This window comes from Sinocyclocheilus anshuiensis, unplaced genomic scaffold, assembly GCF_001515605.1.
Source record: "Sinocyclocheilus anshuiensis isolate Anshui unplaced genomic scaffold, SAMN03320099.WGS_v1.1 scaffold247, whole genome shotgun sequence".
Classification (NCBI taxonomy): Eukaryota; Metazoa; Chordata; class Actinopteri; order Cypriniformes; family Cyprinidae; genus Sinocyclocheilus; species Sinocyclocheilus anshuiensis.
In genome coordinates, this window is record NW_015552543.1 from 525,833 (window position 1) to 547,861 (window position 22,029).

At 37.2% G+C, this 22,029-nt stretch overlaps 4 protein-coding genes across 4 annotated transcripts in view; 1 reads left to right on the forward strand and 3 right to left on the reverse strand.

Moving 5' to 3' along the window:
- Nucleotides 1-2,082, reverse strand: LOC107663994 (radial spoke head 1 homolog). Its single transcript, XM_016454438.1, has 7 exons — nucleotides 2,001-2,082; nucleotides 1,820-1,933; nucleotides 1,592-1,697; nucleotides 734-824; nucleotides 431-566; nucleotides 125-196; nucleotides 1-18 (listed from the first exon to the last, which is right to left on the reverse strand). The coding sequence occupies exons 1-7, from the start codon at nucleotides 2,049-2,051 to the stop codon at nucleotides 1-3; spliced, it is 588 nt and encodes a 195-aa protein (XP_016309924.1). The 5' UTR covers nucleotides 2,052-2,082.
- Nucleotides 2,083-2,892: 810 nt separating this feature from the next.
- Nucleotides 2,893-6,996, forward strand: LOC107664004 (ceroid-lipofuscinosis neuronal protein 5-like). The gene is made up of 5 exons (XM_016454447.1): nucleotides 2,893-2,988; nucleotides 3,839-4,083; nucleotides 4,834-5,008; nucleotides 5,083-5,308; nucleotides 6,181-6,996. The coding sequence occupies exons 2-5, from the start codon at nucleotides 3,998-4,000 to the stop codon at nucleotides 6,663-6,665; spliced, it is 972 nt and encodes a 323-aa protein (XP_016309933.1). The 5' UTR covers nucleotides 2,893-2,988; nucleotides 3,839-3,997; the 3' UTR covers nucleotides 6,666-6,996.
- A 2,555-nt stretch (nucleotides 6,997-9,551) lies between these two features.
- On the reverse strand, nucleotides 9,552-18,728 carry LOC107664003 (F-box/LRR-repeat protein 3-like). The gene is made up of 5 exons (XM_016454446.1): nucleotides 18,326-18,728; nucleotides 17,088-17,463; nucleotides 14,441-14,563; nucleotides 14,180-14,351; nucleotides 9,552-10,414 (listed from the first exon to the last, which is right to left on the reverse strand). Exons 2-5 carry the CDS (start codon nucleotides 17,442-17,444, stop codon nucleotides 9,774-9,776), a joined length of 1,293 nt encoding a protein of 430 aa, XP_016309932.1. The 5' UTR covers nucleotides 17,445-17,463; nucleotides 18,326-18,728; the 3' UTR covers nucleotides 9,552-9,773.
- A 1,843-nt stretch (nucleotides 18,729-20,571) lies between these two features.
- LOC107664005 (E3 ubiquitin-protein ligase MYCBP2-like) overlaps nucleotides 20,572-22,029 on the reverse strand; it is a 157,021-nt gene continuing 155,563 nt past the window's right edge. Inside the window, 1 exon segment of the mRNA XM_016454448.1 lies at nucleotides 20,572-21,819. Coding sequence (XP_016309934.1) covers nucleotides 21,704-21,819 — 116 coding nt within the window. The 3' untranslated portion in view covers nucleotides 20,572-21,703.

Consider the following 22,029-nt stretch of genomic DNA (forward strand, 5'->3'; position numbering starts at 1 on the left):
CTATATACCAGCAAAACACTGGTGAGACTGAGCAAACAGGTTTCTGCAGGTTTATATGATCATTTCCCCTAAAATACATTCTCATGAAATGTAAAGACATCTTGTAAAGCATGAAGAGACATACCGGCTCTAACTGGAAATACTCTCCATGCTGCTCACAGCCAATGTCAAACACATACTTCCCTGGACCAGAGGGCTACAAAATAACAATTACAAGAAATAAGAGATCACTGTGTGAGAGAAATGCAAGTGTCTTGTTATATTCAAGGCTGAAGTTAACATAGAACACATTAAAACAGTGGTTTTGTTTAGGATGCACAAATCTGAAAGTCAATTAGGTCTATTTATTCTGCTATTTGGACTATACAGTTAGTTGCATTTTATTATGAAATAGTAATGCTCAGAACCACAAATGTAGAGTGTTACTTACATTATTATTGACAAAGTTGCCCTGATATCTGTGGTTCAGATGGATCAGCTCCCCGGTGGACTCCATCTTTCCCATGACCCATGTGCCCATGTACTGAGACCCAGTTTCGTGATGTGTATATGTACCCTGCCCATGTCTAAGAGAGAAACACAGAGATACAGTAGATACTTAATAAGAATGTTTTGCCATTCATTTTTAGCTGAACTGAAGACGTTATGAATACTGTTGTAACTAATATCCATAGAGTAGACATATTAGATTACCAGATTAGATCAGTGAGAAAGAGAGTTAAAAAAAAACTACCTTTCATGGTGCAGCCATTCACCATCATATGTGTCTCCATTGGGGTATGTGTAAACACCCTGACCCTGCCGCTGGTCATCCACCCAGCTTCCTGTGGAGAAATATGATATGTGAAGATTGCATTTTATGCTATAAATCCTGGGGGAAAAAACTAAGACCACTATAACTATTATTTCTACTTGAATACAATATTTTTTAATTATAAATTATATTACCAGCATAATAATTAAAGTGAAAAATTGATATGAAAAATGTACATTAATTTCTAAACGCTTTTATGCATTTATAAATATATACTATTGTTCATTGTTAGAATAAATTGACTTACAAATAACTATTTAAATGATAATAAATGATAAATTATGTTCATTCACACAATTCGTAATGTAAAATATATATATGTAGAAATTAACATTAACATAAATAAGTAAAATCAATGTTATGTTAGTGTTACTTATACTGTTATAGTTTTTATTAATATTTTGAATTAGCTTTTACCTTTTCAATATTTCTTTCATATTTCTAAATAGTCTTAATTCATTCATTTTTTTATTTAATAGTTATTATTTCATTTATAGTTAGTAGTTTCAGTATTTCAAATTTTTCAAAGGTTTTTTTTTTTCTTTTTATGTTGTTAGTAGTATAGTATTGTATTTTATTTGAGCTATTATGTTATTTTGTTTTATTTTAGCTATATTTCATTAACAAAGATCTTTTTAATAGGTTTAGTTAAAGATAACAACTCTGTGTTAAGTTCGTTGTTCATTATAACTAATGCATTAACTAATGTTAACTAATTGAACCTAAATCAAATCTACCTATGTTGAGATAATATAACGTTAGATAATGATGACTCACCTTCATATTTGGAGCCATCTGGGTAATAAAATATACCCTGTCCATGTTTTAAATTCATGTACCATTCTCCAATGTATCTGGCCCCTTTCTTGAACTTATATGTCCCCTGATATACAGACAACAACAGGTTTATCGTATGTGTATGCTTATGAGAACAGAAACCGCATACACGGTCAAAGGCAACTGAGCAAAATGAAGCTAATGAGTGAGTTTGATGAGCAGAATGACCTGGCCACATCTCTTGCCGTTTTCATAAGCTCCTTGGTAAGTGTCTCCCTTCGGCAGGACAGCTTTGCCCTGTCCATGTCTCTCTCCAGCTTCATTTCTGTCTCCCTCATACTCCTGCAACACACGACTACTGTCATCTACTGTCACTTCAGCCTAACCAGCGTTACTGACGATAACTCACCCCCAGAGAGCCTTGCTCTTCGTCGAAGTCTTCAGAGCCAGCGTCTGACATGATGAGCTAGAGATTACTGAGCAGAGAAGAGGGAACAGCTTCAGTTCGACACTGTTTACCGTTACCATAGTAACGCTCAAACAGACACGCGACCAAGAACAACACTTTCTCATATAGCACTTTGTTATCCTACGTCCGAGTTCCATTCATACTACTCGCATTCATACTATATAGAACGTACTTTTTTAACGGTCGAGTAGTACGTTCAAATTCAAATGTAGTACCTACTAAGCAGAATGCGATTTCGGACAGCTGCTGTTTTTATTTATTTATTTATTTTTATGTTTATATGTTTATTTTATGTTCTTTTTGTTGTTGTTATCTGTTATACATACTTTGAGCTGTACGACACTACCTTATTTGCCTTGTACTTTCTGCATTGTACTATCTATTTGGAAATATGAAATACACATTAATGAAATTTCTATTGAAACGAAGTGAAAGGGAAAGTGTTCTGACACGTTAATATAAACGAAACAGAAAAACACATTTACTTTCACTGTATATCTCTCTCACTTATAGGTGGTTTGCACAGGACGTCACTGATGACGCGCGAAATGCAGCTGGAGGGCAGGGAGTGATTTGTCTCCATAGAAATCACTAGAAGAAACTCCAAATGCCTGTGTTTTGCGCTGTTTATGGATGCTCAAATCGGCCAAACCGAGAAACCACAAGGAGCTTTTATCGTGTACGAAAATGTGATGCTCATAAGTGGGGAAAATTCAAGAAATTGATTGAAAAACGCAGGAAAATGTGGTTTGTAAACCTGCGTCTGCGGTCGGGAGGAGTCGAGTCGGGCAATGCTCGTGTGTGCAAATGGTTATTATAGGATATAATAATATATTCAGATATTTATAAAGATATAAATAGATTGGGCTGCCACCTCTCAACGCACGCATTGTGACAGTCAGAATTCACTCGGTGCTAAACGCCACACGTAAGTTAGACACGATGTAAATAAGATATTATTTGCAGTTCAGAGAGCTTCACTGATTATAAAGGAACATCGTGAGGTTGCGATAAATTGAAGTGAGTGACAGCTTTTTAGTGATTATATGGAAGCGCTATTTGCTCGCTTTCTAGGCAGGCTAATCAATTCAGAATTTGAATAAAAGTTTTGTTTTAGGTGCTGCTAACAGGACCAACAGCCACATACCCTGTACATGCAGCAAAGTTTCAGGAGTGACTGAAAAAGAACGGATGAGATACAGGAAAGTCGGTAATGTAGGCTACTGTTTTAGGCATGATGCATTATGAGGGGATCTCTCTTCAACCACCACGCTATTACAAGAGAAAGGTATTGATAATCACAACATGTTGGACGTGATCCTTATGTTATAAAGAGGAGCGATGTTTAAACGAAATTGAAATTCTTGCCTGCCATTAAGGCGATGGATATAGGCTAAGCAACTAACCCTGATTGTAAACGAGCTATTTCTAAAGTGAATCCCGTATTTATATGAGGGATGCGGGATATATGTCACTCCTGAAACTGTGCTGCATGTACAGGGTAACTTATGTGGCTGTTTGGTCCTGTTAGCAGCACGTAAAACAACTTTTATTTACATTCTGAATCGATTATAGCCTGCCTAGAAAGCGAGCCAATAGCGCTTTCATCTAACGCTAATCACTAAAAGCTGTCACTCACTTCAATTTATATCATTTAAATTATAATTTATAGTAATAATAATTGTTATTATTGTTATTGTTTAGATATAATATTAATCATATCAGAGTTATGCTGGCTACTATTGTGTATTATAATTACGTGACTTTTATTTTGGCAGGATTGTAGCCCGTAACAAAAAAGCTCGTGACTGACCAGATGACTCCGTTTAGAGAGTCACGTGCCCAGTGTTCCCTAAACTCAGGGTGTGAGACAGAAACAATCATTTAGACAGCTGCAGGTCAGACAGCACTTAGTGTTTCTGCGGCCCTGTGCTGACATGAACTGTTTGGTTTACTTCATTCACGCGGCGCTGCACTGTTGCATTGTGGGATATGGACAGCAGGTCTGGCCAGAGCCTTACAAGTAAGTCGCAGGACCACAATCAAGTGTTCACACTCACTGTCAGCAGGGACTCGTGTGTGCATATTGTGTCGTTTTCAGTCGACTGTTTTCAAGTTACTTGTCACGATGGTTTATTGGTTTAATTTTTTTCAGTTAGTAGGCTATTCAAATATTCATATGAAAATTAATCCAACTATATGAATGTTTAACTAATGATTTACACGCATACACGAACTTATATTGCCAAAAGTATTGGGACACCTTCTAATGAACAGGTTTGACTACTTTAGTAATTTCCATGAGCACAAATCGTAATGTTTAAGCATATAATGATGTTCTAAGGAATTGTGTGCTTCTGATTGTATAGCAACAGTTTGAACAGGACCCTTTTCTCTTATATCACGAGTCAGGACAATGACCCCGTGTATAAGACAAGCTTCAAAAAGAAAAGATTGATTCAGTCAGTGAAGGTCTGCAGAAAGCCAAGTCCTAATCCCAGCTGAACACCTCTGGTGTGACTTTAAATGCAGACCTTGAGCCAAAACCTCATCATTTGCTATAAAATTAGAAGCACACAATTCCCTTGAATAGCATTACATGCTTAAACATTAAGATTTGTACTCATGGAAATGACTAAAGTAGTTCATTAGAAGGGGGTGTCCCGATACTTTTGGCAGTATCTCCAGTGAAAAACGACTTCACGGTTTTATTCTGATAAATGTTAATTTTGTTATATGCCATGCACCAACCCAGTGTCATATTAATTTCTAGGCGACTTGACAGGCGTCCAGATGTTGATCCCTACTGCCAGGCTTTATACCCATTCTGCCCGAGCGGGGATCCAGACGGCCGGATGCCCGTGATGAGAGACTCGGACATCATCTCGGTGTTCAGACTGCAGACTCCGGTGTGGGAGTTCAAATATGGAGACACGCTGGGAAAGTTTGTAAGTGAATAGCAGACCGCTGGCCTGAAAGAGTTTGCTCACTGGAGTCTAACCGAAGGTTTTGCACTGTTCAGCATGTCATGCATGATGCCGTTGGCTTTGGAAGCGCAAGAACGGGCAGAAACTTCACCTTGGAGTGGTACGAGCTGTTTCAGCTGGGGAACTGCACTTTTCCGCACGAGAGAGCGAGCGTGAGCGCACCTTTCTGGTGTAATCAGGGAGCCGCGTGCTGCTATGACGGCATCGATGACGTTCACTGGAAACAGAACGGCACTCTGGAGAAGATCGGAGAGATTTCAGGTAAGCCTGGCGTACACTCAGTTTAAGGACCAAACGATAATATTAGTTATAGTAATATGTATTATAATATTTATTTTTATTATTATTAAGCACACGCGCATGTCCATGTTGTATGGGTACATTCCATAGGCATGATGGTTTAATATACGGTAAAAACTGTATTTTATATCCCTTTACCCTAAACCTACCCCTCACACAAAACTTTCTGCATTTTTAGATTTTCAGAATAGATAGACATTCTGCGTGATTTACAGTAAAAGCTGTTTTCCTCATGAGGACCAAAAAATGTCCCCACGAGGACAAAAGGATTTCAGATATTGGAACATTTTGTCCCCATAATGAAGGGAATACTAGGACGAAATAATAATTTTATATACTATTATTATTCATGTATATTATTTCATGACCAAACAGTAGTATTTTAACAGTAACATTTTATTGTTTATTATATCATATACAATTTCTATTATTATTTAATTTGTGTAGTTATTTATATTTAATGTCAGGGGGAAAAAAAACAAATCAAAGTAAATCATTTTTAAAAAAATGTTCCAAATGTTTTTGCCCAAAAATAGAAATAAATTACAGAAAGAGTAGTAAAAGCATTAATTTAGGTCATTTTGTAAACGTAAACTCTTCTACTTCTACTTACCCTTCTATATTTAATATCTTTCACCTAAATGTATAAAACAATACTATAAGAAACATTCATGTCAGCTAGCTAGATAACATTACATTGGTGATGTTGACACACAAGCAGACTTTAAAACAGAATCTCTCGTGAACAACGACTTAAGAATGCTGGAGCAGCCTGAAGCTCTCAAACATGCCGCCCTGTGTTTTCGGTTTCATTACGATTTTATTTTTATTAGGCGAGATGTTCAATGAGATGGCTCGCTGGGTTCAGGAGGACAATGAAACGGGTGTTTATTACGAGACTTGGACAGTGAAGTCAGATCCTGGTGCAAACTCCACCACGTGGTTTGAGTCCTACGACTGTTCTCAGTTTGTGCACCGCACGTATAAGACGTTACTGCATATGGGTGCCGAACTGTCCAGCCAAGCGCCAACATATTACACCAAGATCTATCTGTACAGCGGAGAGCCGCTCTATTTGGGAGACAAATCCATCTTTCAACAGTCTTCCACGAAAGATCTCGCCACAGACATCAAGAAGTTCTACCACTCGTTCCGCTCTCACCAGTCAGTCGTAGAAATGATTGAGAGCTTATTAGAGGCTTTTGAAAAGATGGTCCTAGAGAAGACCTTCTACTTCTACTACAACTCTGAATATTGGAAGCTGCCGATGAAATATCCTTACATTAAAATAACCTATGAGGAGATTCCTTTACCATAACCACCATATTGTTTTAGCCTAAACTATATTAAAAAAAAAACTCAAATTATTTTTGCTACTAAATAAAATTACATTTTAAATGTTCTATTTCCATTCCAGATGATGTCAGATTTATCAGATAAAGTGTTAATAATTTATACTAATGCAAAAATCCTTTTTAATGTTGTATTGTTGTTGCTGTAATATTGCTGCCTTAATGTAAATGATCTGTAAAACAGCCACACAATTTTTCTCACAATGTTTATTCGCCCTTATTTCAATAAAAGACAATGTGCATGTTTTTACAACAACACACAAAAAAAAATGTGATGCTTTCATATTCGCAATACAAGCAATATGCTCACTTCAGAAAAAAAATCAAATACACAAGCACTGGGTTTGATGCTATTTGTACATTTTTCTCATTTTCTATGCTTTGGTTTACACTGAGTTGATGTAATGCGCGTCAGCTTGCACTTCCAAAAAGCTAGTCTAACAAAAAGCCTTTCGTGTCAAATTGGCAAGATATGCGCTGCTGACTAAAGCCGAGCTCGTGTATTTTAATTTGTATGTGAACTACAGGGCTGTGGCTTCCCTTTTCTGATAGTTTTCAGGAATATTTCACTTTCAAATGCTGGCAGGAATCTTAGTTTACTTCATTTAGTCGCTACAACAATTTGCAAAAGCTAAAACAGCTTTAATTCTGGATAACGGGTAAAAAAAAAAACGATTACATGCTATTGACTAATGATATAATATGCATATAAATCGACAAGGAGCTTCTCACTCAAAGCTTAACTATCAATATAAGCCGATTAATAATAATAAAAAGTATATCAATAAATTACACTGATCAAATCTAATTACAAGGCTACAAAGATCCATCAAGAGGAGTAATTCCCACTCGTCTGAAAGAGATCAGCACAGAAACACTTCAAACCTCCACAGAGAGTGCGCGAGAAATAAGTATTTCTATTTATATCAAACACACAGCATTTTATATACAGACACATGGGACTTCCTTTTTAAAGGAAAATGTTTTCACTGTTTCACTCCAATATTGAATCATATTGAACTGAAACGAAGGGGCTGCGTTGCGTGCATATCCAGACTAATTCATTCATTATATGGTTGTATCCCATTCAATTTGTCATTGCACAACATTCTTCATGCAATCTAATAGAAACCAATCAACGCTTCATTGTATCCCTAAGATGCTTTTACTATATTCTTCCAAATCTGAGGACACAAGTGTGCTGTGAGCCGAACACTGATCCTTTCGTTTCCTTCCTCTCTGACATACCTGAGACCTTGAAAATATGCTGTTTTATTATTCTGCGCCCTCTTCCCCGCTACACCAAAATATGAGCAACTAAACCACCAGAAAGAGAGATTTCAATGTGGTATATATAAGGTGCATATTATTCACTATACATCTTTGTACAAAAGCACTGCAATACCAAACCTGTTATATTACAAAAATGTTTGAATCACATTTCAATGCACACAGACTAAAGTAGTTTATTTAATACACGAGTTTCACAATTTGAGTTGAATTACTGAAATAAATGAACTTTTCCATGACATTCTAATTTATTGAAATGCACCTGTAGTTAATCATCTATCTACATAAACCAAAAGCCCAACCCTGATGGTTGTGCACTTCTTTTTATCTGTGTTGGTTGGTGAACACAGTGAGAGGCCACTAGTTGGCAAGGGACAACCACTCTCACTAGTGTTATGGCTTTTCATGCCACTAGGAGGAGCTGCTGAAGGTTCCTAGTGAGAACCTGCTACACAAAGTAGCCTTCTGATTGGTCAGAATAATCAAACCACGAGACGCTGGGATGGGCTCCAACATCCCTGTGGACAAGCATTTGGGAAAATGGATGGTTAGTTGCTTAAATGTTGAGCCACTGAAGACAGACACAGATACACAGCGGGACTAAGAAATAGTGACGCATCTGCTGAGAATGTCAACAAAGACAAAGAGCCTATTCATCTAAATGCATGAATAATGAATATCTGCATCTAAATAAAACAGCTTTCAGTTGCAGTTTCTTTTCTAGATGAAATTTCTCATTTTTGTCATGCAAAATAACCTGAAAATGTAACTTACACTATATACATGTTATTCCATGTACAGCAATCCTTGATTTAGTTTTATAAAGGAAATGTCCAGAGTGAAAAAAAATAGATAATTTAGTAAATTTTACAAAATATCCAGGGCTGCGTTTCCCAAAAGTATTGTAAGCATTCATTCATTCATCAACTTAGGCTTACGATGCTTTTGGGAAACGCAGCCCAGGTTATGTTACATCTCAAAAATCAATAATGCAAACTTATTTGTCACAAATAAGCTTAATTTTGTGATTTATATTGTAAAATATTTAGATCCTGGCAGTTTTTTAATATATAGATCATAGTGAATTATGTTGCACTTCCTTTATGCCGATTAAATAACAATAGAGCTGTAGCAATTACTTTATTGCAATAACGAGTATGTAATGGGATTAATAAGTCAAACAATAACTCAAAAATATGATATTGGAAAAAATGCTTAATTGTTATGGCAAAAATCTTAATGTTCCTTAAATGGGCTTCATCTCTTTTTAATGCAACATCTAATTTAATATAATTTTTTTTGTGTTTTAATAAGGTGAAATGCTATATTTTCTCATTAAATGGAGATTTGCCACAACATGCCATTAAAGAAATGGTAAATAAACGCTGTCATCATTTACTCACCCTCATGTCATTCTACAAACCTGTACGACTTTCTTCTGTGATGTGTGTGTGTGTGTGTGTGTGTGTCAATACAATGATGTTAATGGACACCAAAACTGATATCAACATTCTTCAAAATATCTTCTTTCATGTTCCACAGAAGAAGATCATACATGTTTGAAAGGACTCAAGGGTGAGTAAATGATGACAACATGTTCATTTCTGCGTGAACTATCCCTTTACAACAGTTCACACTCATTATAGCAGTGTGGGAATATACATCTCAAATCAAACCAACTGTGAAACTCACACAAAAAGCCATCGAGTCCATATTACCGAAGGCTTACAGGTGTCCCAGTCTGATTACTTTCTGTGGTCTTCTGAACACAACAGATGAACATTTCACCAGGTGGGCATCATATCTGGAAACCAGACGCGCCCGAGGTGCTTGGACACTTCCCAATGGATCTCATCCAGGCTGTATTTGTGGTCTGGGATGAGCACCTCCTCCATGATGGAGAGCTGAGAGAGACGGCGGCCACACATCTTCACGAACTCCACGAAAGCGCTGCAGGAGACCTCGCACTCGCCCAGTCCGATGGCCGACAGGTGCTGGCAGCGCTCTGCGATACGAATCAGCTCCTCGTCCAGCGGCCGCAGACCGTTGGCACACACCACCAGCTCCACCAGACGCGGACAGTTCATGCCCACGCGGCCCAGGACCTCTTTGCTGACCGAGCGGCCGAAGTAGAGGTGCGTAACGGGGATCTCGTCGCGGAAAAAGGGCCCGAACTCGTCCTCGTATAGGAAGAAGTACATGACCAGGCTGAATTTGGGCGAATGGCGCACCATGGCGTCCCAGCTGCTCTTCTTGATGGTGTGGAACTGCTGGCCGGGGTTCTCGCTCACCACGTCTATGCGCAGATGCTCGAGGTGCACGTGCTTCTCGGAGGACAGCGCCAGCAGCAGCTCGTCGCTCAATAAGTGATAGTTCAGAGCCAGCTCTCTCAGACCGTGACACTGATCAGCGACGCACAGAATACCTGCAACAACAGCAGACTGATGAGATTCACCTGCACTAGACAGTAGACACTACAAATAATATACAATCTGACTGACGTCCATGCACTCTAAAGCACAGCTGTTTGATCTAAATAAGTGTTAACATCTGACTAGGGCTGTCGAGTTTCCTCGATTCAATTAGAGTACTCTATTTAAAAAAAAATCATTGACATTTTTCCCGTGCCGAGTATAGGGATGGGCGATAGGGATGTAACGATTAACCGCGAGCCGGTTGAAATCGATTCAAATATGTGATGATTCAAATCGGTTGAGATTCCAAACAAATCGCGATTCAATTGGAGTAGGAGTTTATATGAATGTATCTCTGAGGGGAACTGATTGTCTTTCAAAAAGTTTACGTGGTATTTTCTTTTCATCTTGCCTCTGAACAATGCATATTAAATGCTTAGTGTTCATAAGTGCAGCTCTGCTTTGTTTACAGAGATAACCCAGGAAACACTGTATCATTGCTGTTCATAAGCGCCACCTGCTGGCAGAGAGTGAATCTGCGTCTCATTCAGCTCATCTGCTGTTTCGTTCAGATGTTTTATGTAGTATAGTTTCACAAAACTAAAGTCAGGCCATTATGTTTTTGCTTCAAATTTCGAAATTATACAGTCTAATTTAGATTTAAAAACTACTCATGCTGCATGTATGCTGCATCTTTGTTTGGATGATGATTAAAACGCAGTGGTTGCCTCTCATTTTAAATGGAAAGAGCACAGACAAAGCCTTAGTTTGTTTATATGAAGAGATTTATTTTGTGTAACTTGCTAATTTGATTTGGGGTTTGTTTTAAAATTTCAGTTTAGTTTTGTTATATTTCGATTTCACAAAGAAACATGCAGCAATAGCCCAATAAAAGAACACCTTATTTACTGTATAATGTCTTCAATCTCATTTTGTTAAAACAAATTTTTTGTGAGAAAATCGAATCGTGAGTTGAGTGAATCGTTTCATTCCTAATGGGCGATATCTTGTAATTTGCAATATACCGGTAAAAATTCTCCTCAAGATAAGAATTAAGTCTTCCCGCGATAATAACGATAAAGTCTAGTTGTTGACATATTTCTGTGTGCGACTGTGCGGAGCGACATGGCAGAGTTTATCGCTAAACGAGAAGCTCCTTCTACAATCTGGAACTGGTTTGGTTAGGGCTGTACAGTGCACAAAAAAATCGGTCTGAATAAATGTACTACAGTAGCATGTGTGCGATACAGTTTTGCCAGTTTACAAACCTGTTGTCCAACAAAGATATCATTTATTGACATGCTTTTTCTCCAAATTAAGTTAATAACATAGTTGAGTGTTTGAAATAACTTCTTTTTGATAAAAGCTATGTCGATTAGCATTGCATTATAAATATACTTTCCTTTTAAAAAATATCCAAGTTTGATTTAAGAACACAGATAAACCATATATTTTGTGCAATCGTATGTTTATTGTCTTCAAGTTTCATCAGTTAGAAGTTCTCTATCTGCGTTTTCTTCAGCTACAGCGATAACTGGATACCTTTGTCCATATTGGGGATTTCTCTGCTATGGATATGTGGAGTTTCTGCGCAAGGGTGCCCTCCGGCTTCCAGTATGAATTAAAGAGTCATCACATTACGTGTGTACTCAGTAATGCTCACAACACCCTATTTTGGGTAAAAACAGGAAAGAAAATAATTTTCCCTAAAGAAAAAGAATTCCCTGAATTATCATCATTGATATCGTTATCACAATAAATACCAGAAATTATTGTGATATATTTTTAAGCCCATATCGCCCATCCCTAGTCGAGTAACCGGCAAAATACCAGAAGTGGTGCATTCCATGGACGGGAATCCATGAAACGCATTATTAGATCATTTTTAAATCATTTAAAAATCATAACCATACCTTTAAACCTTACCTATAAACCAAACCTTTATGCACTTTTATTGGACTTCATAATCTCAACCCCCATTCACTGCCATTATAAAGCTCGGAAGACCCAGGACATTATTTAATGTAACTCGAAGAAAGTCATATACACCTAGGATGGCTTGAGGGTGAGTAAATCATAATTTTCATTTTTGGGTGAACTATCCATTTAATGTGAATAAACCTAATGGTGTTTGCTGTCAATGCTCCATATTTGTAGTCCATACAACCTTTGTAAACTATTTCAGATTCTGCAGTGGGGAGATTTTCGGTGAACAAGGAGTTAAATTGCTTTATTATTAAACTGCTTTGTTACTCTCTGTTTTGCATGAAATGGCTTAGAAAGACTTGGTACCTAAAGCACAAGTGATATGGATTACTTTCCATGTACTGTTTTGTCGATTTGAAACTTAATAGCACCCGTCCCCATTTACTTTCACCATATGGGGGAAAAAAAAAATGTTTCAACTTGAATTTTTGGCTTCCAATGGAGAGTGAAAGTCATGCAGGTTTGGAATCAAGTGAGAGTAAATGATCACAGAATTTCTATTTTGGGTGAACTATCCCTTTAAAACCACAGGGACTAATGAGAACAAACATCATGGAAAGTGTGTTGTTACTTTGTATTTTTTGTATATCTGCCATACACTAGCAGCTCATCGGGGCTTCAACAGATCATTTCACTGTATCTGTAGTACCATCAGTCCAATCAGAAAAGGGTGAAAATATTGGTGTGCACTTATTACAATAACTCCAGAAGTCTCTATGAGGAGCAGAAATGCGGTACTTTGTTTCTTTCCCCCATTGAGTTGGCCAGCCAGTCTTGTCAATAAGCTGTAAAACACACGTTATCATATTCTGCCTGTACACACCTTGTTTATTAGCAGCACATGACTAAGAACAAGTAACATGAGTGTGAACAACAAAAGTCACAGACAAATGACATTGTGAGACTTTTCAGAGGTCATAACTATAAACTGTTTAGGTCATTATATCCCAATGTGTGAATGGACAATATTTTGATTCTATTCTACTTCTACAATTTACACTGCCGTTCAAAAGTTGGGGTTAGTAGTTTATTTTTAAATGTTTTTGAAAGTTTGTTTATGCTCACCAAGGCTAAAATGAAACCGTTAAACTGTAATAATATTCCACAATATTAAATAACTATTTTCTACTTGAATATATTTTAAAATGTAATTTATTTCTGTAATGTAAAGCTGAATTTTCAGCATCATTACTCTGGTCTTCAGTGTCACATGATCCTTCAGAAATCATTCTAAAATGCTGATTTGCTGTTCAAGAAACATTCTGTATTATCAAGTGAACAAAATTTAAAAGAACCGCATTTATTAAAATTTTCTGTAATGTTATAAATGTCTCTGCCACTTTTGATCACCTTAATGCATAATTTCTGAATAAAAGTATTAACTCCTTAAAACAATACTGAACGATAGTCTAAGTAGTTTGTTTTACATTTGATTACTTGTGTATTTATTCTGAATGTTTACTTAAACACCAGTCACCACACAATTATTATTATTTTTTTGCTTATTAATCATTTGAATATGAGAAAATTTTACATTTACTTGAGAATATATACTAAACACTATATTCTAATTAAAATTATTAGTATGAATATTCATATTTAAAATAATTATTAATAATTACAATCAAATAATTAATTTTGTTAATTAAAATTACTAAAACCTTTTAAATAAAAGAATGTGCTCAAGCAACTGAATTTGGTGTCGAGTATATTTCCTGGACTGGCCAACATCCTAGAATCACAGTTCCCCAAATAGCATCATATTCCAGCGGCAGATGAGTAATTCATACCTGCAGGAGAAACATGTGGGCAGCTGCTCATCTTTAACAGCTTGAGTGTGTCACTGTTGTTGGCCACCAGGACCTTGAGCGAAGGATCATCTACTGGCGTGTCGTCAATTTTCAGAGACGAAAGAGACTTGGAGTTGACAAACACCACGGTTAGTGCTGAGATGAAGTGCGACTGAAGAGAGGAAACAATCAGACATCAGGAAACAAGCCGACCCATCATCCCAACGCACAGCTCAGCCATAATAACACACGTCCTGATACCTTCGGCAGCTCCATGAAGCTCGGCCGTGCAGTGGAGATCAGCCCCAGAGTCTTCAGAGAGCAGTTGACCAGCTGAGACAGGATGTTACACGCAGCCTCCGCTGACTCTGTACTGCTGTCCACCTGTGCACACAGATCACACGCGCTTTGCATCAGCTCCAGCAACTCAACTACTGATCAGACCAGCCATGCTCAGAGTTACTGTAAAATAGCCGTTATATGCACATCCACTGACTTTTAAAGCAAGTCTACATATCTATAATATTTAGTGCTGGGCAACGATTAATCGCATCCAAAGTACATAATATATGTGTGTGTACTGTGTATATTTATGTATATATATATATATATATATATATATTTACACGCACACATGCATGTATATATTTAAGAAATATATGTTATGTTTATATTAGTGCTGTCAAACGATTAATCGCATCCAAAATAAAAGTTTTTGTTTACATAATATACGTATGTGTATATACTGTGTATATTTATTATGTATATATATAAATACAAACACATGCATGTATATATTGAAGAAAAATGTTACGTTTATGATATAAATATATATACACGTAAATACATGCAAATATTTTCAAAAATATATGCTGTATGTGTGTCTTTATATATATATACATAATAAATATACACAGTACACACACAAATATTAGGTAAAAAAAACTTTTTGATGCGATTAATTGCGATTAATCGTTTGACAGCACTAGTTTATATATTAAATATATTTATATATAATATAAATTATATGAATATAAATATATGTAAATATTTTCAAAATGTATACTGTGTGCATTTATATATACATAATACATATACACAGTACAGACACACACTTATATTATGTAAATAAAAACTTATTTTGGATTTGGATTATGGTTTTTGAAATTGCAGAAAGCCTGGCATAAGCCCGGGTGACCAGGTTTGATGAAGTTTAAGGGGGTCTGAATACTTTCCGTACCCACTGTATCTGTATAATATTTTCTTTACGTGCACTTATAATGCAATGAAAATTTGTTAACACTTTAGTTTAGGGACCAATTCTCACAATTGACTAGTTGCTTATTAGCATGCCTATTATTAACATATTGGCTGTTTATTAGTACATATTCTGCATGAGCATATTCTACATCCCTAATCCTATCCAATACATAAACTTAACAATGAATACTAACTATTAATAAGCAGCAAATTAGGAGTTTATTGAGGCAAAAGTCATAGTTAATGGTTTGCTAATAGCAAGAATTGGACCTTAAAATAAAGTGTGACCGAAAAATCTGTCATCATTGACTCACCCTCATGACAAACCCAGATATTCGTTTATCTTTGAAACACAAATCAATTTCTAATGAAAGGCTAAGAGATTTCTGTCCCTCCATTGAAAGTCCATGCAACCAAATCTTTAAGACTTCAAAAAGTTTATAAAGACATTTAAGTAATCTATACCAAACCATGAAACGGTTTAATCCAAGTCATATTCATCCTTCATACCTAACAAGTATATCATATCTACCATATTCCGTTTACCATATTTGATGAGCTCTATGTATGTGCGTTGATCAGAGTTTATATGTAAATAAAAGCCTAAATTAAATCTGTTCGTCATATAAAGTTATTTTGTCTCTTCAGAAGATTCGGTTTAAATAACTTGATTCATACGGATTACTTTATGTACTTTTTGAAGCTTCAAAGTTTTGGTTGTGTGGACTTTCAAAAAAGGGATAGAATATCTCAGGTTTTATTAAAAATATTTTCATTTGTATTTTAAAGATAAACAAATGTCTTACAGGTTTGGAATGATTTGGTTATGTAAATATAAATTAATTGTCATTTTTGGGAGGGATAGTACACCTTCCCAAAACATAGTTGTTGTTTTTTTTACCCAAATCATGTTTTAAGCTTGTATGATTTTCTTTTTTTCTGTGGAACATAAAAGAAAATATATATGTGACCCTGGACCACATAACCAGTCATAAGTCATATATTTGTAGCAATATCCAACAATGCATTGTTATAGAATGACAAAATTATAGATTTTTCTTTTATGCCAAAAATCATTAGGATATTAAGTAAAGATCGTGTTCCATTAAGATATTTTGTAAATTTCCTACCGTAAATATATTAAAACTTAATATTTGATTAGTAATATGCATTGCAAAGAACTTCATTTGGACAACTTTAAAGGCAATTTTCTCAATATTTTGATTTTTTTGCACCCTCAGATTCCAGATTTTCAAATAGTTGTATCTCGGCCAAATATTGTCCTATCCTAACAAACCATACATCAATGGAATTCAGATTATTCAGATAATGTATAAATCTCAATTCCAAAAAAATGACCCTTATTACTGGTTTTGTGGTCCAGGGTCAAGAATCCTGGTAACCAAGTTTTGGTTCCCATTGCCATCCATCGGGAACCAAAACTGTTTGGTTACCAACATTCTTCCAAATATCTTAATGCTCTGCAGAAAAAAAGAAACTCATATAGGTTTGAAGCGACATGATTTGTGTCAGTAAATTTAGCCAGAAATGTAATTTTTGGGTGAACTATCCCTTTGAGGTCAGCCTGATTTGTGAGCTGTAATGTGGAGCCAGCTGGTAACCGTCCTGTTCCTCGTGAGCCTCTCACCTTGAAGCTGACGTACTGTAAATGATTGGAGTGCCTCTTTATGATTTGCTTTATTAGGTCAGGATGAGTGGCCTTCAGGTAAGAGCTGGCAGGCTGGTTGAGCTCAAACTCAAAGCACCTCCACAGCTCGGGCATGTGGAAGGCCTCATTCCAGCCGCGGCAGACCAGCGAGGCGAAGGCGCGATCGAGGAGAGGCAGGTACTGGAAGATGTGGAGCAGGATCTCCTGTGGCAGTCGAGCCCAGTTGGACAGCAGATCTCCAGGGTCTTCGGCGGGCTGTCTGACCCTCTTGCAGGAGTCCGCCGGCCCCTCGCAGGATGAGGGGCTGTCCTCGCGGTCTCTGCTCAACCTTTTCATTCTTGGGGGCCTGAGAGAGCTGTGAAGCAAAAGAAGTGAAGTATAAACAGGCCCAATGCAAACACACACTCACACACACACACACACAGTGGCAGATGCTAACATGCAGAGAAGCACGTTTGAACACGAGTTTATTTTACAGGTTTAGCTATATTTATTATGTTTAAATGGCTTTGAGCTTTCCTGGAAATAAGTTAAACTGCTTTAATGCAATTACAAACAAATTCCTATGTGTGACCCTGGAGCACAAAACCAGTCTTAAGTATCACGAGTATATTTGTAGCAATAGACAACAATGCATTGTACGGGTCAAAATGATAGATTCTTCTTTTATGCTAAAAACCATTAGGATATTAAGTAAAGATCATGTTCCATGAAGATATTTTGCAAATTACCCACCTACCTTTTTGATTAGTAATATGCATCGCTAAGAACTTCATTTGGACAACTTTAAAGGCGATTTTCGCAGTATTTTGATTTTTTTTGCACCCTCAGATTCCAGATTTTCAAATAGTTGTATCTCAGCCAAATATTGTCCTCCTATCCTAACAAACCATATATCAATGGAAAGCTTATTTATTCAGCTTTCAGATTATGTGTAAATCTCAATTCCAAAAAACAACGAGCCTTATGACTGGTTTTGTGGTCCAGGGTCACATTTAACTCAGGGTGTTCGAAGCAATTTTAAATCGCGTTAAACTCAGACTGACCAGCGATCAATGATTTCAATTATCATGAGCAACTGAACTGCCGTGAGATATTCTCCATGCATAAACACATCATTAATCCAATAAACACACTGCACACATGCATTTAGTCTCAGAGACAGTGATCAAGTTAGATTAAGCCAACAACATCCTTACGGCGTAATCCCAAATTACCTGTTTTGCGCGTTGCTCGTGTTATCTCCACTCAGCTCGCGCGCGAACTGTGAAAAATAAGCAAAATCCTGAAAACTCGTCTGAACGTCAACCAGGACCGGAAGCTGAACACATCCGAGCGGCGCAGAGCTCGCGCATTGGAGACGAGCGAGGGTGGATTTCTGTCGTTATGTGTTGTTTTCTCGGGAGTCTGGGTGCGCACGTCTCGCCGATATCGCTGGTTGACCTACTTCTTGCTGCGCTGAGGACCGCGGGAGACAGCAGCGTCCCCGCCTCCTCCTGCGCGGAAAATGGCGCTGTTGTTGTTGTTGTTGTTGTTGTTGAGAGTCAGGCGAGCGTGTGTGTGTGTGTGTCAGCGCGAGCAGCTTAGTTCGGGCGGCTGCCTGTTGTTCTGTGACTGGACTCTTCCTCCAGGGGGCGCTCACTCAGAAAGATCAACACTTCTTAGAACAGTATTCAGTTTTTTCTTATGATAGACATTTATGAGTAGACGCTTTTAATATGTGATTCTAATTCTTAGTTTGTGAGGGACATACTAATAGAAAGTCGTCCAAGCAGTCGCTAAAAACAAACCCTGTAGTGACAGACGACTGTGATTGGTCGAGCGGAGAAAGGTAGCACGCACCACGTGACAATAACAGCCGCATCCGTGACTCTGTAATACAACAAAGTTACTATTGTTGTTGTTGTGCTTTTAAATGCGCTGAAAGTGCGCCAGTTTACGTAAATGTGACCCTGAACCGCCACAAACCAAGTCATAAGGGTCAATCTAGGTATATATATCAAGGTATATATATATATAGAAAAAATTATAAAGAAAAAAAAACGTATTTAAGTTGTCCAAATGAAGTTCTTAGCAATATAACTAATCAAAAATTAATTTTTGATATATTTACGGTAGTAAATTTACAAAATATCTTCATGGAACATGATCTTTACTTAATATCCTAATGATTTTTGGAATAAAAGAAAAATCGATCATTTTGAGCCATACAATGTGTTGTTGTCTATTGCTACTTATGACTAGTTTTGTGCTCCAGGGCCACAAATGTGCATAGAATTCAGATAGCGTTATTGGCATGACAAAAACACATTTTGCATTGCCAAAGCATTCATAGGAATAGAGAACATATACAACAGAAAGTGTTGGAACAATACAGCAATTGAAATAACATTTGAACAAGTAATATTGAAAGAAGGACATTAGAACAATTAAAATATTATATGAACGTATATATGCACTCACATAAACATATGATTAGTAAAGATTGTGTAAGAAGTTTATTTAACTAATAAACTGAATAACTGAATTCAACATTATCAGTCATGTGTATTGGTTGGTTTGGTGTGAGTTAGCCATATATTTACTGGATTATAGTTGGCAGGCATAAATCTTGCAGCTATATTTGCACATACAGATTTTTCCAGCTGGGGTACAATTATTAAATTGGGGATATATTTTGGGATAGTAGTGGTTTTTGATGGTTTCGTATTTGGGGCATTTCGTGAGGAAGTGCAATCTCTCCCAGACTGCAGTATATACACTATTTTAAAACTTATTTGGTCGATAATGTCGGTGTTAGGTGTGCTGTCTGATTTTATGTATTTATTGCCAACTTTATACGTTTTAAGGCAGTTTGAAAATCATCTTACATTACATCTATTCAAAATACAGTGTTATTTGCATATAAATTCCAATTAAATTAATTATCCACCTTTTTCTTGTCGTAAAAATGGGTGCGGCCATTTGTAAATTCTGTGGGTCTGGCTTCCGGTCTCATCTGCGTCCAGCTATTTTTAGCTGTACAAACCCGTTCGTTTTGCTGCTTGATATTGCACATCGGTGTGTCTTATATTATTTTAATGTATTATCTAATTTATGAACACACTGGGTTGTAGTGCAAACAGTTTTACCGTTTACTGCACGTTTTTTACCTATAGCGGTTAATGATCCGGAAGTCTCACCCATAGGCTTACTTCAACGTTGAAGAAAAAGGTGGATATTTTATGCATAAACCATAGCCAAATTTAAATGCACCCAAATAAACCTAACATTTATATTGGTATTTCAGGAAATAAACGTATTGTATTAGAAACAACGTCCGGTTCGCCAAGCTCTGCCCATCTGAGGCTCTTAAAACTTGCTATCCGCTTTTTCTATCCGTCTTTTATATACGTTCATTTTAGAGCTTGCATGTTTCAGGAATGAATGAGAAACGAAAGAAAAGCACAGGACACTCCTTTTGTAATGTACCTTGCTGAACAGAGAACCCGGTTTATTATTACCATTCAGCTCCATCCACAGATAATAACACAAAGCAGATTGACAAGTTGCAATTTTTTTGTCTTTTACAGCAGTTGTTTATCACACCCCCAAACATTCCTTCCTATATGCCTCCAAAACAACCACTAAATAGCCACAATTTCTAATATATCTCTTGTTTTGCCTCACATTCCTTTGATTTGGTGTGGAGACTGGCCCCAAGGAGTCGTGTTCTCACAATACAAAAGCAGAACATACTCACCTTTGTTTTTAAAATGACAGAAAAAGGGGGTTTATACCACGTCATTGAGACAAGGGCAGACACCGCAGACAACAAGCCCCTCGATAACGATCTGACTACAGAAATGATACTGCACTTGCCGGGGAAAACACAACACTGTATCAAAATGTACAGTGGCTTTATTGACATACATTCCATATTGTTTACATCTGCGAGGAGGCACACCCAGTATTGCACTTCATTAAAAGTTCTGGCTCAAAACATAACCCAGAATATCAAACGAAACTGAAGTGTAGAGAGTAGCAACGTCGGGATACACACATGAAGGGTTACTGTCATTATATACAAGATTAGATCAATCGTACACTATTTTCCCCCAGCGTCACATTCTAAAGTCCTCTTGTAGCATTTGAATCTTTAGCCGTCAAACCATGATGCACTCCGAAGTGAAGGAATACTGTACAGGATTACGAAAACAAAGTCAGTTTACATACAACAATAGAATCTTAAATTTGTATTCGAGAAGCTGAAATCATGGCCCATCCACGTGGTCTCGGATCCCAAAATCCTCCATACATTGTTACCCTTCAGTGGTCAGGAGGGGTGCAACGTTTATAAAAGCCGCAGGGTTACAACGGCTGCATGCAAACACGTCACAACGTAATTTTTTAGTTCTTTTTTTCCATTCTTCTGCGTCTAAAGAGAGGGAGGATGCACCCTGGAGCACAGTGGCCCGTCACAGCCCCCTCAGAATGGGACGTCCGGTGTATCTGCTCTCGGGCTGCGCTGAAGAGGGAGTCGGCCGCCACAGGAGGGTGAATATATATATATATATATATAGAGAGAGAGGGCGATCATTACGGGACCCTGGCGTTTAGAAGGTATGGGCATTTCTACACACGCCGCAGCCCAGAGCGAACTCCTCTCCGGTGGGAGGATGGACCACATGCAGGGGACACTCGCTTCCTTCTAACTGTTTTCCTTTTGGTCCTGTGAGGGAAGAAAGAAATTGAAGTCAACATGTTGTTGGCTTAAGAAGTTTCAATAACAGCTTGTAATGGAACAAAGGCCTAATTCAACACGACGCGAGTTTCAGACAGACCAAAAATGGTGGTGGGACTTTTTTTTTTTTTTTTTAATTAAGCCTTTTTTAACTGTCCTTTTAGGTTGTTTTGAGAATGTTCTGTAGGCTACTGATAA